At 42.0% G+C, this 16,325-nt stretch overlaps 1 protein-coding gene across 1 annotated transcript in view; it reads right to left on the reverse strand.

Annotated features, from left to right (window-relative positions):
• Ccdc18 (coiled-coil domain containing 18) overlaps positions 1-16,325 on the reverse strand; it is a 127,810-nt gene that overhangs the window by 65,603 nt on the left and 45,882 nt on the right. The window contains exon 14 of the mRNA XM_057772154.1: positions 12,071-12,181. Coding sequence (XP_057628137.1) covers positions 12,071-12,181 — 111 coding nt within the window. The remainder of the gene's footprint in view (positions 1-12,070; positions 12,182-16,325) is intronic.

A 16,325-nucleotide genomic window follows, 5' to 3' on the forward strand; every position in this document is an offset into this window, starting at 1 on the left:
ACAATTAGAAGCAAAGATAGACCTGTTCTGTAGTTTCCTAAATACCAGCAGAAGTGAACAACTCTGGGGAGTTGGTTCTATCCCCCTTTTAGAACAGATATTGCATATTTTGGTGGACTCTCTTTCAGTTCCTCTTCAGTCTTAGTTTCTTTGGGTTTAGTCTCATTAAATTCATATTTTTACCTGCTCAATAATTTACTTACACTATTTTTTCATTCTTCTTTTTTGTTTGTTTGTTTTTTTCAAGACAGGGTTTCTCTGTGTAACAGCTCTGACCATCCTGGAACTCTCTTTGAAGACCAAGCTGGCCTTAAACTCACAGAGATCCACCTGGCTCTGCCTCCCGAGTACTGGGATTAAAGGCATGTGCCACCACTGCCCATCTATAACTTTCAATACCCCTGAAATGTTTACTTATAAAAAAAATAGTTATAGGCTGCAATCAAACAGTCCTTATTAACTATCTTAACTATGTTTTTAATGTTTCCAAATGATTTGTGCTCTAAAAGAAGCACATCTGAACAGTGGTCCTGTAGAGAACTGATGACGTCCCTTGTGGGCAGCTGCAGAACTGAGGCTATAATTTCCCCCTGCTCTTTCTCCCTATCTTTTTTTTTAAAAAAGAAAATATTATTCATTTCTATTTCTAAGTTTAATCTAATTAATTTTTACTTCAAGCCAATCTTCTACTTAATGCCATTTTTTGTTTTATGGTCACTGGTAGGTATTAGTAGGTTTTTATCAATTTTTTGTGTTGTTTTAAGAAATTGTCTCACTATGTAGACCAGGCTGGTCTTGAACTTACACCTCCCGCAAACAAGTAATAAAGGTATGTGTCACCACAGCCACTGTGGCTTTAGTCAATTTTTGGGTTTTTTGTTTGTTTGGTTGGTTTTGGTTTTTTGTTTGTTTGTTTTCGAGGCAGGGTTTCTCTGTAGCTTTGGAGCCTGTCCTGGAACTAGCTATTGTAGGCCAGGTTGGCCTCGAACTCACAGAGATCGGTCTGCCTCTGCCTCCCGAATGCTGGGATCAAAGGGGTGCGCCACCAACACCCGGCTTGGCTTTAGTCAATTTTAAGAACACTTCTACACCTTGCATGTTTTGTGGTGTTGCTATTATAGCTGTTTGTTTTCTCCTCTAAATGGTATAGGATGTGGCCCTCAAAGGTAAGCTACTCACTAAGATCTCTAAAAAAGTTAGAAGAGAGTTCCATATCAACAGATGTACAAACTGCAATTCAGAAAGATAAACATGAGAAAGTAGGGCACTCGCTGTGAGTATCCAGTCACACCTTGGGCCTCTTGGGAACCTGGTATCCTACTGCTTATGGCAAGCAGTTCTCTAACGATAAGCAGATGCAAAGGTACCTTTGAGAGACAAGCTCCGCCCACTCCCAATCTTCCAAAGGTCCTCCCCCCCACCCTTCCACCCCCACCCCCCGGCCCGTGCCCGTGTCTCTCCCTTCCCCTTTCTCCCATCCTCCTCTCCTTTTAATATTCCACACTCAAACTATGTCGCAGGGCACATTCTGTCACCTGCAGGGGTTTGGACCAATCTGCTATGGGACACAGCAAAGGTCCCTCTAGGCTGTATCATAGCACTGACTCCTCCAAAAGATCATTCCTCAACTACAGAATTCAAAGACACTGAAATGTGTAACAGGCAAACAAAGAATAAAAATTTTACTAATAAAAATAACCGATGAGAGGTCATCAAGATGGTTAAGTAGGTAAAGGTGCTCGCCAACAAGTCTATAATCTGAGTTCCATCTCTGGAAATCACATAGTGAAATCAGAGAACCTGAAAACTGTCCTCTGACCTACACACACACACACACACACACACACACACACACGCACGCACGCACGCACGCACGCGACAGGGGCATTCAAATGGGGCATGGAGCGACTTCCCTGGGAACTTACTAGTCATGCTGCCCAGGAAAGCAGGAAGGTGATCTACAGCTCCTCACTGTCCCTCGTCTCACCCTCCAGTCCCCTCGGTATCTGCAACGCATCTCCAATGGATGGTACAGACCTTCCCCTGCAAACTTCGTTCCCCCAACTCACTGTTTTATCCCAGCTCTGAACCCCGCAGGCCACTCTGGCCATGGAAGCAGGAGGGTTGACTGCGGATCTTCACCTCTCCCTCTGTCCCTCCAAGTCCAATTCTCCATTCTCACCCCAGCTCTGCAGCAGATCACCCGCTGTGGACTCTCCTTACTCCCTGTCTCCATTCTCAGGGGACCAAGGAGAGTCTGGTGAAACATCAAGCTATCCTCCCTCCTGTGGATTCCTGAATCTCACCTTACCCCCACCCAGCCCATCCCCATTCCTACCTGTCACCTCCCAATACCCAGAAACACATGAAAATTTCCTGTCAGGCAACATATATCCACCAGAGGATCCTAAGAACTAGAGGGCAACAGAAACTAGGGAACAAAACATCCACCCAACAAAGACAAGACCAGATATCAGCATCTAGAATTACAACCTTGAAAAAAAAAAGTCATAGAATTCCAATCTTATTGTAGGAGCCAGCCAGGATAAGCTAAATAGAAACAGACCACCCAAAGGAAGCTCTTTACGTCCAACCATTATCATCTGCCAGTGTAGGACTCAGCCATCCAGAGTCTCAGTAGTTCACCCTGAAGCAATACCTGGTTGCAGGAAGAACCACAAACTGAGATTACCCAAGCACCACCCAAGAACCATCCAAAGGAAATGCCTAATGTCCCAACCGCTATAGAAGGATCACCCTCCAGTACACACTCACCAGGACACCCCTACACAAATGTCAGCCAGTCAGGGGCCCTAACCTTAGAAATCCCTCACCCCCACCTTTACTACTATAAAAACCCAACTATAAGTGAGCTCAGGGATCTCTGATTAGTACAAAATGTTGGACATGTGGAGAGACTGAGTTTGCAAACTTGTATAAAAATAAAGGCTCTTTAGTTTTATATATGGGATTCAGTCTCCTTGTTGACTTCTGGAGGACTTCGCGGATCTGGGCATAACTCTTCCCAAATCCAGAGACCTAGACATTAGTGTGAAAATACAATAAAAGCAAAGAAAATACATCCACACTAGAGCCCAGCAACTCTACCACAGCAGGCCCTAACTATTGAAACATAGCTGCCACATAACAAAGAGGTCTTAAAACAGCCTTTATAGATATGATGGAGGTCCTTAAAGAAGAAATTAATAAATCACTTAAAGAAATCAATGAAAACATAAACCAGCATGTTTATGGAAGGAAAAAAAAAGTTCAAAACCTGAAAATGAGGGGGCTGGAGAGATGGCTCAGAGGTTAAGAGCATTGCCTGCTTTTCCAAAGGTCCTGAGTTCAATTCCCAGCAACCACATGGTGGCTCACAACCATCTGTAATGGGGTTTGGTGCCACTTCTGGCCTGCAGGCATAGGCACAGGCACACACACACAGAATATTATATACTTAATAAATAAATAAATATTAAAAAAAAAACCTGAAAATGAAAATAGAATCAGTAAAGAAAACACAAACTGAGGGAAATCTGGAAGTGAAAAATGTAGGAACTTGAACCGGTAAGAGGAAAGCCTTACCAACAGAATGCAAGAGATAATCTCAGGCATTGAAACCAATAGAAGAAATGGATACTTCAAAGAAAATGTTAAATCTAAAAAAGCTCCTGGCACAAAATGACGGGTCAGTCTGAAACACTATGAAGACCATATCTACTAATAATAGGAATAAAGGAGGGGGAAGAAACACAGATCAGAGGCAAAGAAAATATTTTCAACAAAATCATAGAAGAAAACTTCCCTGACCAAAAGAAGGAGGTGTCTATCAAGGTATAAGAAGTACACAGAAAATCAAAAACACCAAGGATAGCCTTTGCTGGAGAGGTTGTGGAGAAAGGGGCACACTCATCCATTGCTGGTGGGACTGCAAACTTGTGCAACCACTTTGGAAATCAGTGTGGCGGTTTCTCAGAAAAATTGGGATCAACCTACCCCTGGACCCAGCAATACCACTCTTGGGAATATACCCAAGAGATGCCCTATCATATGACAAAAGCATTTGACCAACTATGTTCATAGCAGCATTATTTGTAATAGCCAGAACCTGGAAGCAACCTAGATGCCCTTCAATGGAAGAATGGATGAAGGAAGTATGGAATATATACACATTAGAGTACTACTCTGCGGTAAAAAAGAATGACTTCTCGAATTTTGCATGCAAATGGATGGAAATAGAAAATACGATCCTGAGTGAGGTAACCCAGACCCAAAAAGAAGATCATGGGATGTACTCACTCATAATTGGTTTCTAGCCATGGATAGGGGCCACTGAGTCTATAATTTGTGATCCTAAAGAAGCTAAACAAGAGGGTAAACCCAAGGAAAAACATATAGATATCCTCCCAGCTATGGGAAATAGACAAGATTGATGGGCAAAAAATTGGAATCTTGGGGGTGGGGTGGGATGGGGATGAGGGGTGATGGGGAGAGAAAAGTGTGAAGGAGAGGATGAGGGGAACTGGGGGAATAGGGGTGATTGGGGATAAAGGAAGGTTGGATAGGGGAGCAGGGAAACTCATACCTTAGTTAAGGGAGCCACCTAAGGGTTGGCAAGAGACTTGAACTTGGAATGGCTACCAGATGCCCAGGGCAATGTCCCCAGTTAGTTCATTGGGGCACCTGAGGATAGGGAACCTGAAATGAACCTATCCTATAATCATACTGATGAATATCTTGCATATCGCCATAGAACCTTCATCTAGCGATGGATGGAGATAGAGACAGAGACCCACACTGGAGCACCGGACTGAGCTCCCAAGGTTATAATGAGGAGCAGAAGGAGAGAGAACATGAACAAGGAAGTCAGGACCATGAGGGGTGCACCCAACCACTGAGACAGTGGGGCCGATCTATTGGGAGCTCACCAAGGCCAGCTGGACTGCTACTGAAAAAACATGGGATAAAACCGGACTCTCTGAATGTGGCGGACAATGAGAGCTGACGAGAGGCCAAGGAGAATGGCACGGGAACTTTCATCTGGGATGGATCGAGAGAGAGACAGAGACCCAATTTGGAGCAACGGTCTGAGCTCTTAAGGTCCAAATGAGGAGCAGAAGGAGGGAGAACATGAGCAAGGAAATCAGGACCACGAGGCGTGCACCCACCCACTGTGACAGTGGAACTGATCTATTGGGAGCTCTCCAAGGCCAGCTGGAATGGGTCTGAATAAGCATGGGTTGAAACTGGACTCTCTGAACATGGCGGACAATGAAGGCTGATGAGAAGCCAAGGACAATGGCACTAGGTTTCGATCCTAATACATGAACTGGCTTTGTGGGAGCTTAGCATGTTTGGATGCTCACCTTCCTGGACCTAGATAGAAGTGGGAGGACCTTGGTCTTCCTGAAGGGCAGGGAATTTGGACTGCTCTTCAGTATCGAGAGGGAGGGGGAATGGACTGGGGGAAGGAGAAAAGGAGTGGGGATAAGGGGAGGGGAGCGGGGGGAGGGGCAATATGTGGGAGGAAGGGGAGGGAAAAGGGAAACGGGGAGCAGTTGGAAATTTTAATTAAAAAAGAATAAAAAAAATGAGGAAAAAAAAAGAAAAGCAAAAAACAAAAACAAAAAAAGAAGTACACAGAACAAGGTAGACAAGATCAGAATAAAAATTCCCCTTGGCACATAATAATCAAAACAATAATTGTACCAAAGAAAAAATATTAAAAGTTTCAAGGGAAAGAGACTAAGTAACATATAAAGGCACACCAGAAGGGCCTGGACAGTCATCTGCAGATTAAGTGTTTGGTTTGAAACTCCAGCTCACTTCTGCTTGATCTGAAAAGCCCATTCCCTTCTTTTTCTCCAAACCACACCCTCTCAGAGACTCTCCAAACAAAGGGAAGGCACCAAAAAGAGCAGTTCAGCAGATCTGGTAGCTGTGGCAGCTCCTCCCCTGAAGTTGCTAGCAGCCCAAGTCATATCCAAGCATTCCAGTTTTTGACCATGCCCAGGCACAAACCCAGCTTGTACCCTTCACCTACAGGCTACATAAGCTCCCTGCTTTAACTCGGGTGTGTGACTTCTCCTGCCTCAACCTCTGGAGCTGGAGAACTCACCCTAGAGTGGCTTTGCTCAAATAAACCTGTTCTTTTACTTTTTCAGTTCAGCTTGATCTGGGTTAATGCATCGGCTACACTACACCAGCTTGCTTCTAAGGTCTATTTCTTGGAATTTTTTCCATTCATTTACTCTGAGGTGATGTCTATCTTGATGTTAAGGTGTTTTTCTTGGATGCTGTAGGATAATGCTCTTGTACATTGTAAAGATTTGTCACTCATATTAGTTTAATAAAATGCTGATTGGCCAGTAGCCAGGCAGGAAGTTTAGGCAGGGCATCTAGACTAAGAGAATTCTGGGAAAAGGAAAGGCAGAGACTAGTCACAAGCCAGATGCAGAGAAAGCAAAATAAGAATGTCTTATTGAGAAAAGGTACCAAGCCACATGGCTAAACATAAATGAGAATTATAGGTTAATTTAATTGTAAGAGATACTTAATAATGAGCCTGAACCAATAGGCCAAACCATTTATAATTAACATAAGTATCTGTGTGTTTCTTTGGGATTGAATGGCTGTATGACAAGTAGGGACAGAAATTTCACTCCACACTTGATGCAGCACAAGGGTGGATCTGTTTTTGAATCCTTTCTGTTAGTCTGTCTTTTTAGTAGGTGAATTAAGACCATTAATGTCGAGAGTTATCAGTGAGCAGTGTTGTTGATTCCTGTTGTTTTTCTTGTGGTGTGTGCGTGCACGCACATGTGTTTTCCCTCTTTTGATTTGCTGGTCTACAATTATTCCCTATGTTTTCTTGGGTGTGGTTAACCTCTTGTATTAATTATAGTTCTATGGGTCAACAGAATTTATAGAACAAATCTCTTTCTATATATATATATATTTGTAGATATATATCTTTATATACATTCCTTTTTTTTTTTTTTTTTTTCGAGACAGGGTTTCTCTGTGGTTTTGGAGCCTGTCATGGACCTAGCACTTGTAGATCAGGCTGGTCTCGAACTCACAGAGATCCGCCTGCCTCTGCCTCCCGAGTGCTGGGATTAAAGGCGTGTGCCACCACCGCCCGGCCTATACGTTCCTTTTTATTAGAATGACTTACAGGCTGTGATCCAGCTAATTCAACATTGGCTACCTATGAATGGAAGGTTCAAGATTTCAGTGGTTGTCAAGTTTACAAGGCTGAGTCTCAGTTGGTCTTCAGTGATATGCCAGAACGCTGAAGAAGTAGGCTCTAATGCCAGTGAAGTAGTGGACTTGCTACAACGGTGAGAGCAGGCAGGCAAAGAGAGAGCGCTTTCTCCTTACGTGTCCTGTATGTATATATAGACTGCCAGGAGATGGTGTGGTCCAGATTACGGTGGTGGTACACACCTTTAATCCCAGGACTCAGGAGGTAGAGGCTGGTGGATTTCTGTCAGTTCGAGGCTAGTCTGGTCTACAATAAAAGACATTGATCAATGGAATAAAAGTGAAAACTCAGAAATAAGTCGACACACCTATGGACACCTGATTTTTTTTTTTTTAAGCAAAGCAGCCAGAAAATCACACTGGAAAAAAGACAACATCTTCAACAAATGGTGCCAGTGGAATTGATGGCTGCATGTAAAAGAGCACAAATAGATTCATACTCAGCATCCCATACAAAACTCAACTTCAAATGGATCAAAGATCTCAACACACAGCCAAGCACATTGAACCTAATAAAAGAAAAACTGGGGATCATCCTTGAATTTGACGGTACAGGAAAAGACTTTCTCAACAGAACACGTATAGCACAGGCACTAAGATCAACAACTAATAAATGGCGTCTCATGGAACTGAAAAGCTTCTTACAGCAAAGGACACCGTCATCTGGACAATGTGGAAGGCTACAGAACGGGAAAAGATTTGTATTAACTACACATCCTATAGAGTGCTAATATCCAAAATATATAACAAATTTTAAAACAAAAGAAGATGCACACCAAAAAAGAAATAACCCAGTTAAACAGGGTACAGATCTAAATAGAATTCTCACAAGATAAAACACAGCTGAGAAGCACTTAAAGAAATGCTCAACATACTTAGTCAATCAAAATGGACAAGAAAATAAAACAAATGATAGCTCATGCTGGTGAGGATGTGAACTAAGGGGGACACTTATCCATGGCGGGTATAAGTGCAAACTTGTACAGCCTACGGAAAGCAGGCGGCAGCTGCAAAGGGAGATGGGAACTGATCTACCACTCTCACGCTTATAACCAAAGAGCGCAGAGCGCTTCATCCTCCTTCACAGACACTTTCTCAGCCAGGGTCACTGTTGCTGATAACAGCCAGAAAGTGGAAACAGCCTAGATGTCCACCACACTGGATGAATGTGGGTGACAGTTGTGTGGTCTGGGCAATTTTTAGGGCCAGGAGCAGTGGAACCAGTATTTATCCTTAGTGCATGAACCGGCTCTTTGGAACCCATTCCCTGTAGAGGGATACTTTGCGCAGCATTGGTACAGGGGTGAGGGTCTTGGTTCTGCTTCAAGTGATCCAACAGACTTTGTTGACCCCCCTTGGGAGGCCTCACCCTTTCTGAGGAGTGGATGGGGAGGCTAGGTGCGGAAGAGATAGATGGGGAGGTGCGGAAGAGATAGATGGGGAGGTGCAGAAGAGATGGGAGCGGGAGGAAAGGACAGAAAACGAACTAGGATTGGTATGTAAAATAAGATTGTTTAGGTGCTGGAGAGATGGCTCAGAGGTTAAGAGCACTGGCTGCTCTTCCAGAGGTCCTGAGTTCAATTCCCAGCAACCACGTGGTGGCTCACAACTATCTATGATGAAATCTGGTGCCCTCTTCTGGTGTGCAGGCATACATGGAGACAGAATGCTGTAGACATAATAAATAAATCTTTAAAAAAAAATTGTTTAAAAAATTAAAATTAAAAAAAAAAGAATATAAGACCCAGAAGGGATGGAGGACACAAATAAATAAATCAAGGCCTTCCGACACATTACTGGTTGCCCATATAACTCACAGACTGTGGCGGAATGCATAGGGCCTACACAGTCTGTACCAGAGCTGAGAGGAGAGTGGACACTCTCACCCATCGCTGACTCAGACACTATCTCCAATTGATAGCCTCGAAGAAATGAAAAATTAATTTTCTTCAAGGGAGTCTCACTGGAGAAACAAGCCACTCTTTATGGTCGGCTCCTTGCCCACCAGTAAATGGTGAACTCAAAACGAACACAATGACATTTGGGGAAGTTCTTGCTCTCATAATGTTAAGTCAGGGTATTTTTTAAATTTACCCTTACAGGGGCTTTTGGAATGTATTATGACGTCTGGTTTTGGATGTTCATGGGATTTATGGCATATATCTATATCTACATGCACTTCTCCAGCTCTTCGTTATGTTTGGCTATGGGTCATATTCCAGTTAGTGTATTTTTTGTTATGGGTGTGGATCTGGATGGAAGGGAAGATGGGGAGGCATAGGGAAGAGGATGAAGAGGGAAAACTGTAACCAGAATATATTTTATGTATTTTTTTTAACTTTTGTGAGACAGGGTATCTCTGTGTAGCCTTAGCTGTCCTGGAACTCACTTTGTAGACCTGGCTGGCCTTGAACTCACAGAGATCCACCTGCCTCTGACTCCTGAGTGCTGGAGTTAAAGGCCTGGCTAAAAACCTATTTTCAATGAAAGAAAAAGAAAAGCTAAAAATAAATCAAATACCTTGAAGAGGATACAAATAAGCAAATTAATAAATTAAAAAAACCAATCCAGGACTTCCAGAAGAAAGTAAGCTACAGAACAAAGAAAATCATCAATATGGACAAAGTTGACATCATGGAATAAAATAACAAAGAAACAGCAATCTAGAGATTCAGACATAAATGTGCGAGGTGAAAAAGCACAATGGGTCAAATAAAGAAAGCATCACCTACAGAGCTGGGGAAGTAGAGGAGGTGTAGCATGAATTCTAGTTGGTTTTAATAATAAAACCCAGAGTCAGATATGGGGTTAATGCTGAAGATCAGAGAAGCAGAGAGGCCAGGCACTAGAAAGTTCTTTTGCCTTTACCAATGCTCAGACCGAAGGGGCAATACTGTTCTTAGACTGCTTCTTCAGACTCCATCTGCCTCCAGCTTAACCTCAGTCTGCACTGAGCTCCTGTCTCCTCCCATCTTACATTGGTCTCTCCACCCAGCCATTCCAATCCTGTCTCCACTTCCCCAGTGCTGGGATTAAAGGCCTACAACTCCAAGTGCTGGGATCACCTTTGTGTGAGCTCTGTTTCTCTCTTAGACAGATTAAATTTTGTATAGCCCACACCTTGAACTAACAGAGATCCCTTTGCCTCTGTCTCCTGAGTCCTGGGATTAAAGGTGTGTGCCACCACTCCCTGGCCTCTAGTGGCTTAGCTCTGCACTCTGATCTTCAAGAAAGCTTTATTTGTTAAAACATAAACAAATTATCAGTATAAGAGAGATATTAGGGATGAAGGTCAAATTGAAGAAATATTACTTTCACACATCAGTGGACAGGGATGGGGAGGAGGAAGCAGCAGGACGAGGAAAAAGAAGAAAAAGAAGGAAAAAGAAAGAAAGGAGAAGGAAGGAGGAGAAGGAAGAAGAAAGGAAGCAGCAGCAGCACAGCCATAACTCAGAAACACTGGGATACTACAAGGATACCAAACCTAAGAATGCATTGGGTAGGAGAAGGAAATGAAGTAAAAACTAGCCACTAAAAACAGCTATTCCCTGAAGCTACTGCAGAAAACTTAACAAATTTTAAAATGCTAAACACTCAAATCCAAGAGTCTTTTATTTTATTTTATTTGGTTTTTTGAGACAGGGTTTCTCTGTAGCTTTGGTGCCCATCCTGGAACTAGCTATTGTAGACCAGGCTGGCCTCGAACTCCCAGAGATCCGCCTGCCTCTGCCTCCCGAGTGCTGGGATTAAAGGCGTGCGCCACCACCGCCCGGTCCCAAGAGTCTTTTAGAACCATAAACACAAATGACCAAAGAAGAGACTCTCTACAACATATTCTAGCCAGTATTTCAAAAATACAAAGCAAAGACAATCCAGTAAGATGATTCAAGGGGTAAAGATACTTGATACAAAGCCTGAAGACCTGAATTAAGTTCCTGAGATCCACATGGCAAGAAGAGAAAATTGTCTCATAAACTATCCTCTGACTTCACATGAAAAGGAAGATACCCAGTGTTTGCCTGGTCAGGTGGCAGATGCCATCAATCCCAACTCTAAGGATGTGAAGTCAGGAGGATCTCCATGAGTTCGGCCAACTAGGGTTACATAGTGAGATCATGTCTCAAAACAAACAAAAAAAGATACCCAATGTTGATATCTGGACTCTACATATGCATCCATGAATAAGTACGCCTGTATACACAGAGATGTAACAATTGTAAATATATAAACACTAAATGTTCTGGCTGCAATTACAAGCACTAAAAGGAATAAAAGGTTAGATAAGTTCTGACAGAATAATAGTAGGTGACTTCAACGCTGTACTATCATCTTTAAATCAGTAATCGCAATTAGAAACCAACAAGGAACCCTCAAAGTCATACTATGGTGTGGGATGTCCTTCTGTCTGTGTTGCTTTCCTGGTTAATGAATAAAGAAACTGCCTTAGCCTGTTGATAGGGCAGAATTTAGGTAGGCAGGGAAGACAGAACTGAATGCTGGGAGAAAGAAAGGCAGAGTCAGAGAGGTCATGGAGCCGCCAGAGACAAACATGCTGAATCTTTTCTGGTAAGCTACTGCATGTGGAGATATGAAAATTACTAGAAATGGGTTAAATTAAGATGTAAGAGTTAGCCAATAAGAAGCTAGAGCTAATGGGCCAAACAGTGTTTGAATAAATAGTTTCTGTGTGCTTATTCCGGGTAAGGGTGGCTGGGACAAACAAGTGGTTCCTTGCTGCTACAATACTACATAATAGATAAAAAAGACTAACAATTAAAAAGCAAAATAAAATGGCAGATTTTACCATGAGCTCCTGTTCAAGTTCTGCATTTTTTGCAGCAATAGAAGAATATGCAATAATTTTTTCTTCCAGCTGTTTTTCTAGAGTTAAAAGTTGAGAACATTTCTTTGTCATCTGAAAGAAAAACAAAACAATGCAGCTTTAAAAGAAATGATATACATTTTAAAATCAAATACCTATTCTTCATTCCAAAGCTGAAATACACTATAGATAATAAACCGGAGAAATTTATGGTAATTGATAAAAAATACATTGAAAACTTTTTAAATTTTTTTGGTTGCTTTTCAAACCAGAAAGTTTTCTCTGTGTAAGCAGCTCTGAAAAGCTCTTTAGACCAGGCTGGCTTTGAACACACAGAGATTCACCTGTTTCTGTTTCCTGAGTGCTGGAATTAAAGACATGTGCCACCAATGCCCAGCAAATAATCTCTTAATGTATATACTTAAGACCTAGAACTAGGTCTACAAGAGCTAGTTCCAGGACAGGCTCCAAAACCACAGAGAAACCCTGTCTCGAAAAACCAAAAAAAAAAAAAAAAAAAAAAAAAAAAACAACTAGAACTAGACTGGTGATACAACTCAGCAGTAGAGCACTTCCATTACTATAGCCAGCAAAATAATGAGCCATACAGAGAAAAATCATTGATAATAAACCTAATTTAAACAGCATCCATCTACCAATCTAGCTATACAGAAGGAACTAGATGGAAAATTTCAGTCTCAAGATTTAGCACACCCAAGAAAACACGAGGAATAAATAACCCCAAAACAATAAATCAAAAGATGGGGGAAAGCCAGGTTGTGATAACACATGCCTTTAATCCCAGCTGTTGTGGGAAGATCGCTTGTTTGTTTTTCAGATGCCCAGACTCCAGAAATAATCACACAGAAACTATATTATTTGCAATACTGTTTGGCCAATAGCTTAAGCATATTTCTGGCTAACTCTTACATCTTAGTTTAACCCATCTCCATTAATCTGTGCATAACCACAAGGTCGTGGCCTACCAGCAAAGTATCAGCATGTCTGTCTCTGGTGGAGGTTCCATAGCTTCTCACTAACTCCTCTTTCTTTCTCCCAGCATTCAGTTTAGTTTTCCCTGCCTACCACTATTCCCTGCACAGGTCCAAAACAGTTTCTTTATTAACCAATGGTATACAGAGGGGAATTCCATATCACCTAGCACTCAGGGAGACAGAGGAAGGAAGATCTCTGTGAGAGGCCCTCCTGGTCTACAAAGTTCCAGGACAGCAAGAGCTACACAGAGAAACTCTGCCTTGAAAAAAAAAAAAAAAAAAAAGACCCTAAAAATTCCACTAAACTCTACTAATGTGGGATTCCCCTCTGTATGCTGTAAGTATCATGGGTTAATAAAGAAACTGTCTTGGCCTGTGATAGGGCAAAGAGTAGAGCTAGGCAAGGAAACTAAACTGAATGCTGGGAGAAAGAAGGCGGAATTTGGAGATGCCATGTAGCCGCCACCAAGCTGGAATCTTTCCGGTAAGATACAGCCTCATGGCGATACACAGATGAATAGAGATGGGTTAATTTAAGTGAGGTAGAAATATGCATAAGCTAACAAGCCACACATTGCTGTAATTAATACAGTTTCTGTGTTATTATTTCAGTACTGGGCAGCCGAGAACAAACAAGCAGCCTCCTACAATACTCTACAGGTGGTAAGTACTTTCACAATAATTTCACAATATCTTCAAAAATTAGACAGAAAGAATTTTAGAATAACCAAGCAAGTGAAAGACTTTAGTAATAAAAGCTTTAAGACACTGAAGAAAGAAATGAAGAAGACCTCAGAAAATGGAAATGATCTCCCATACTCATGGATGAGTAGGGTTAATAAAGTGAAAATGGCCATCCTACCAAAAGCAATCCCCATCAGAATTCCAATACAATTCTTCACAGAACTGAAAACCAATGGCAAAGTGGAAAATAATTTTTTAGTTTTATATGGAAACACAAACTAACAGGGATAGCTAAAAATAATCCTGGATAATAAAAGAAACGCTGCACGTATCACCATTCCAGATTTCTAGTTGTACTCTAGAGCAATAGGAATGAAAACAACAACATAACATTGTCATAAAAAGAGACACATTGATCAACCAATCTAATTGAAAAGTCAAAGGTAAATCCACACACCTACAGACACCTGATTTTTATCAAAGAAACCAAAAATACATACTGAAAGAAAGACAGCATCTTCAACAAAGGTGTTGGTTAAATGTAGGTGATGGCTACATGTAGAAGGATGCAAATATATCCATAATTATCACCCTGCATGCTGGAAGCAAAGACCTGTATTTTGATTATAGCCATCTTAGTCCCTGTGAGACCTACAGGCTCCAGGCTTCAGAAGCAATTAGCATTTCCTTTGTTAGTTTAAAGTCACAGACCCTCAGTATCCCCTTTATCTCTTTCTCTCAGCCAGAGATGCCTCAGGATCTGACATTCCAGCATCCTACCCTCCCCCCACTGCCCTTTGCTATAAAATGTTTCTGGGAAAAAATAAAGTTTGCAGTTTGATCAGAATTCAGGCTTGCTGGACAGTCTGTGTCTCTTGTGTCTCTTGCCCTTCGCCTCAGGTGAATTTGGTTCTATTCGTGTCCCGCTGGTCAGAATATCTGTACAAAACTCAACCCCAAATGGAGCAAGGACTTTCACCAAAGACCAAATACCCCGAATCTGAGAGGATATAAAGTGGGGAATAGGTTTGATTTGTTGGCATAGGAAAAGACTTTCTGAACAGAACACTGATAGCACAGGAACTAAGACCAACAACTGATTAACGGAACCTAATGAAACTGAAAAGCTTCTATATGACGAAAAATACATTATTGGAGCAAGGCAGCAGCATACAGAATGGGAAAAGGTCTTTATTAATTACACGTCCAATGGTGGATAAAATCTAAGATATATAAAGAACTAAAAACCTGGATATCAAGAAAACAAATAACTCAAGTTAAAAATGGAGTACAGAACTAAGCAGAGTTCTCAAAAGATAAAACACATGGCTGAGAATCACTTAAATGTTCGACATTGTTAGTCTTCCTCTAGGAGAAGCAGCTTCTGCCTCTCCCCACTTCTTCCCTTCCCCCTTTTCTCTCTCTCTCTCTCTCTCTCTCTCTCTCTCTCTCCCCTTCTCCCTTCCTTTCCATAACCACTAAATAAATATCCAATTCCACTCAGTATGGTGTGCCTATCTGTGTGTCTCCCACCCGCCTGCCGCATGGTGTCGTGCATAGTCCCTGCCTAGGACTGGCTGCTCCCGCTGCCCACTGCAGGCGACTTGCACCATCCTTGGACCCACTGTCTGCCACCGCCAGGGACTTGCAGAAAATCCATTACAATTAGGGAAATGCAAATTAAAACTACATTGAGATTTCATCTTACATCAGTCAGAATGGCCAAGATCACTAAAACTGCTAGCTCATGTTGGCGAGCATGTGGGGTAAGGAAAATAGTTATTCATTGCCAGTGGGAGTATAAACTAGTACAGCCACTATACAGATCAGTTTGGCAGTTCCTTGGGAACTGGGACTGGGTCTACCACCAAATCCAGCCATACCAACCCAGGGCGTATACCCAAAGAACTCTATGGCCTACTACCAGAATACCAACCCAGGGCATATACCCAAAGAACTCTATAGCCTACTACCAGAATAGTTATTCACTCATATTTATTGCTGCTCTATTCATAAACTGTAAATGGCCTAGATGTCTACCAGCCAGTGAAAGAATAGTACATTTACACAATGTGGTACATTCACACAATGGAATATTGTTCAGCTAGTGAAAGTTAGCTGGGCGTGATAACACACGCCTTTAAGCCCAGCACTCGGGAGGCAGAGGCGGATCTCTGGTATTATGAAACTTGCAGGTAAATGGATGGAGATAGAAAAAAAATCATCCCCAATGAGGTAACACAGACCCCCCCCCAAATATTGTATATCCTCTCTTATATGTAGCTTTTAGCCTTTAAGACTTAAACAGGTGTGCTACAGCCTGTATAACAACAGAGGTTAGCTATCTTGTAAAGGGAAACTAGAATATACAATTATAGAGGGCAGGGGAGAGTGGACTAGGAGGACTAAATGGGGAAGGGGATGGAGAAGGGTAGGGAAGAGAATACAGTGAGGAACAGCCAACACTCAAGACCATTTGAGGGCTCAAATGGAAACCTATTTATTCAGTTGTAAGTAGACTCTTCCTAAAATAGATACATAAATGAAAGAAATATAAA

This window comes from Chionomys nivalis, chromosome 6, assembly GCF_950005125.1.
Source record: "Chionomys nivalis chromosome 6, mChiNiv1.1, whole genome shotgun sequence".
In the NCBI taxonomy this organism is placed as follows: Eukaryota; Metazoa; Chordata; class Mammalia; order Rodentia; family Cricetidae; genus Chionomys; species Chionomys nivalis.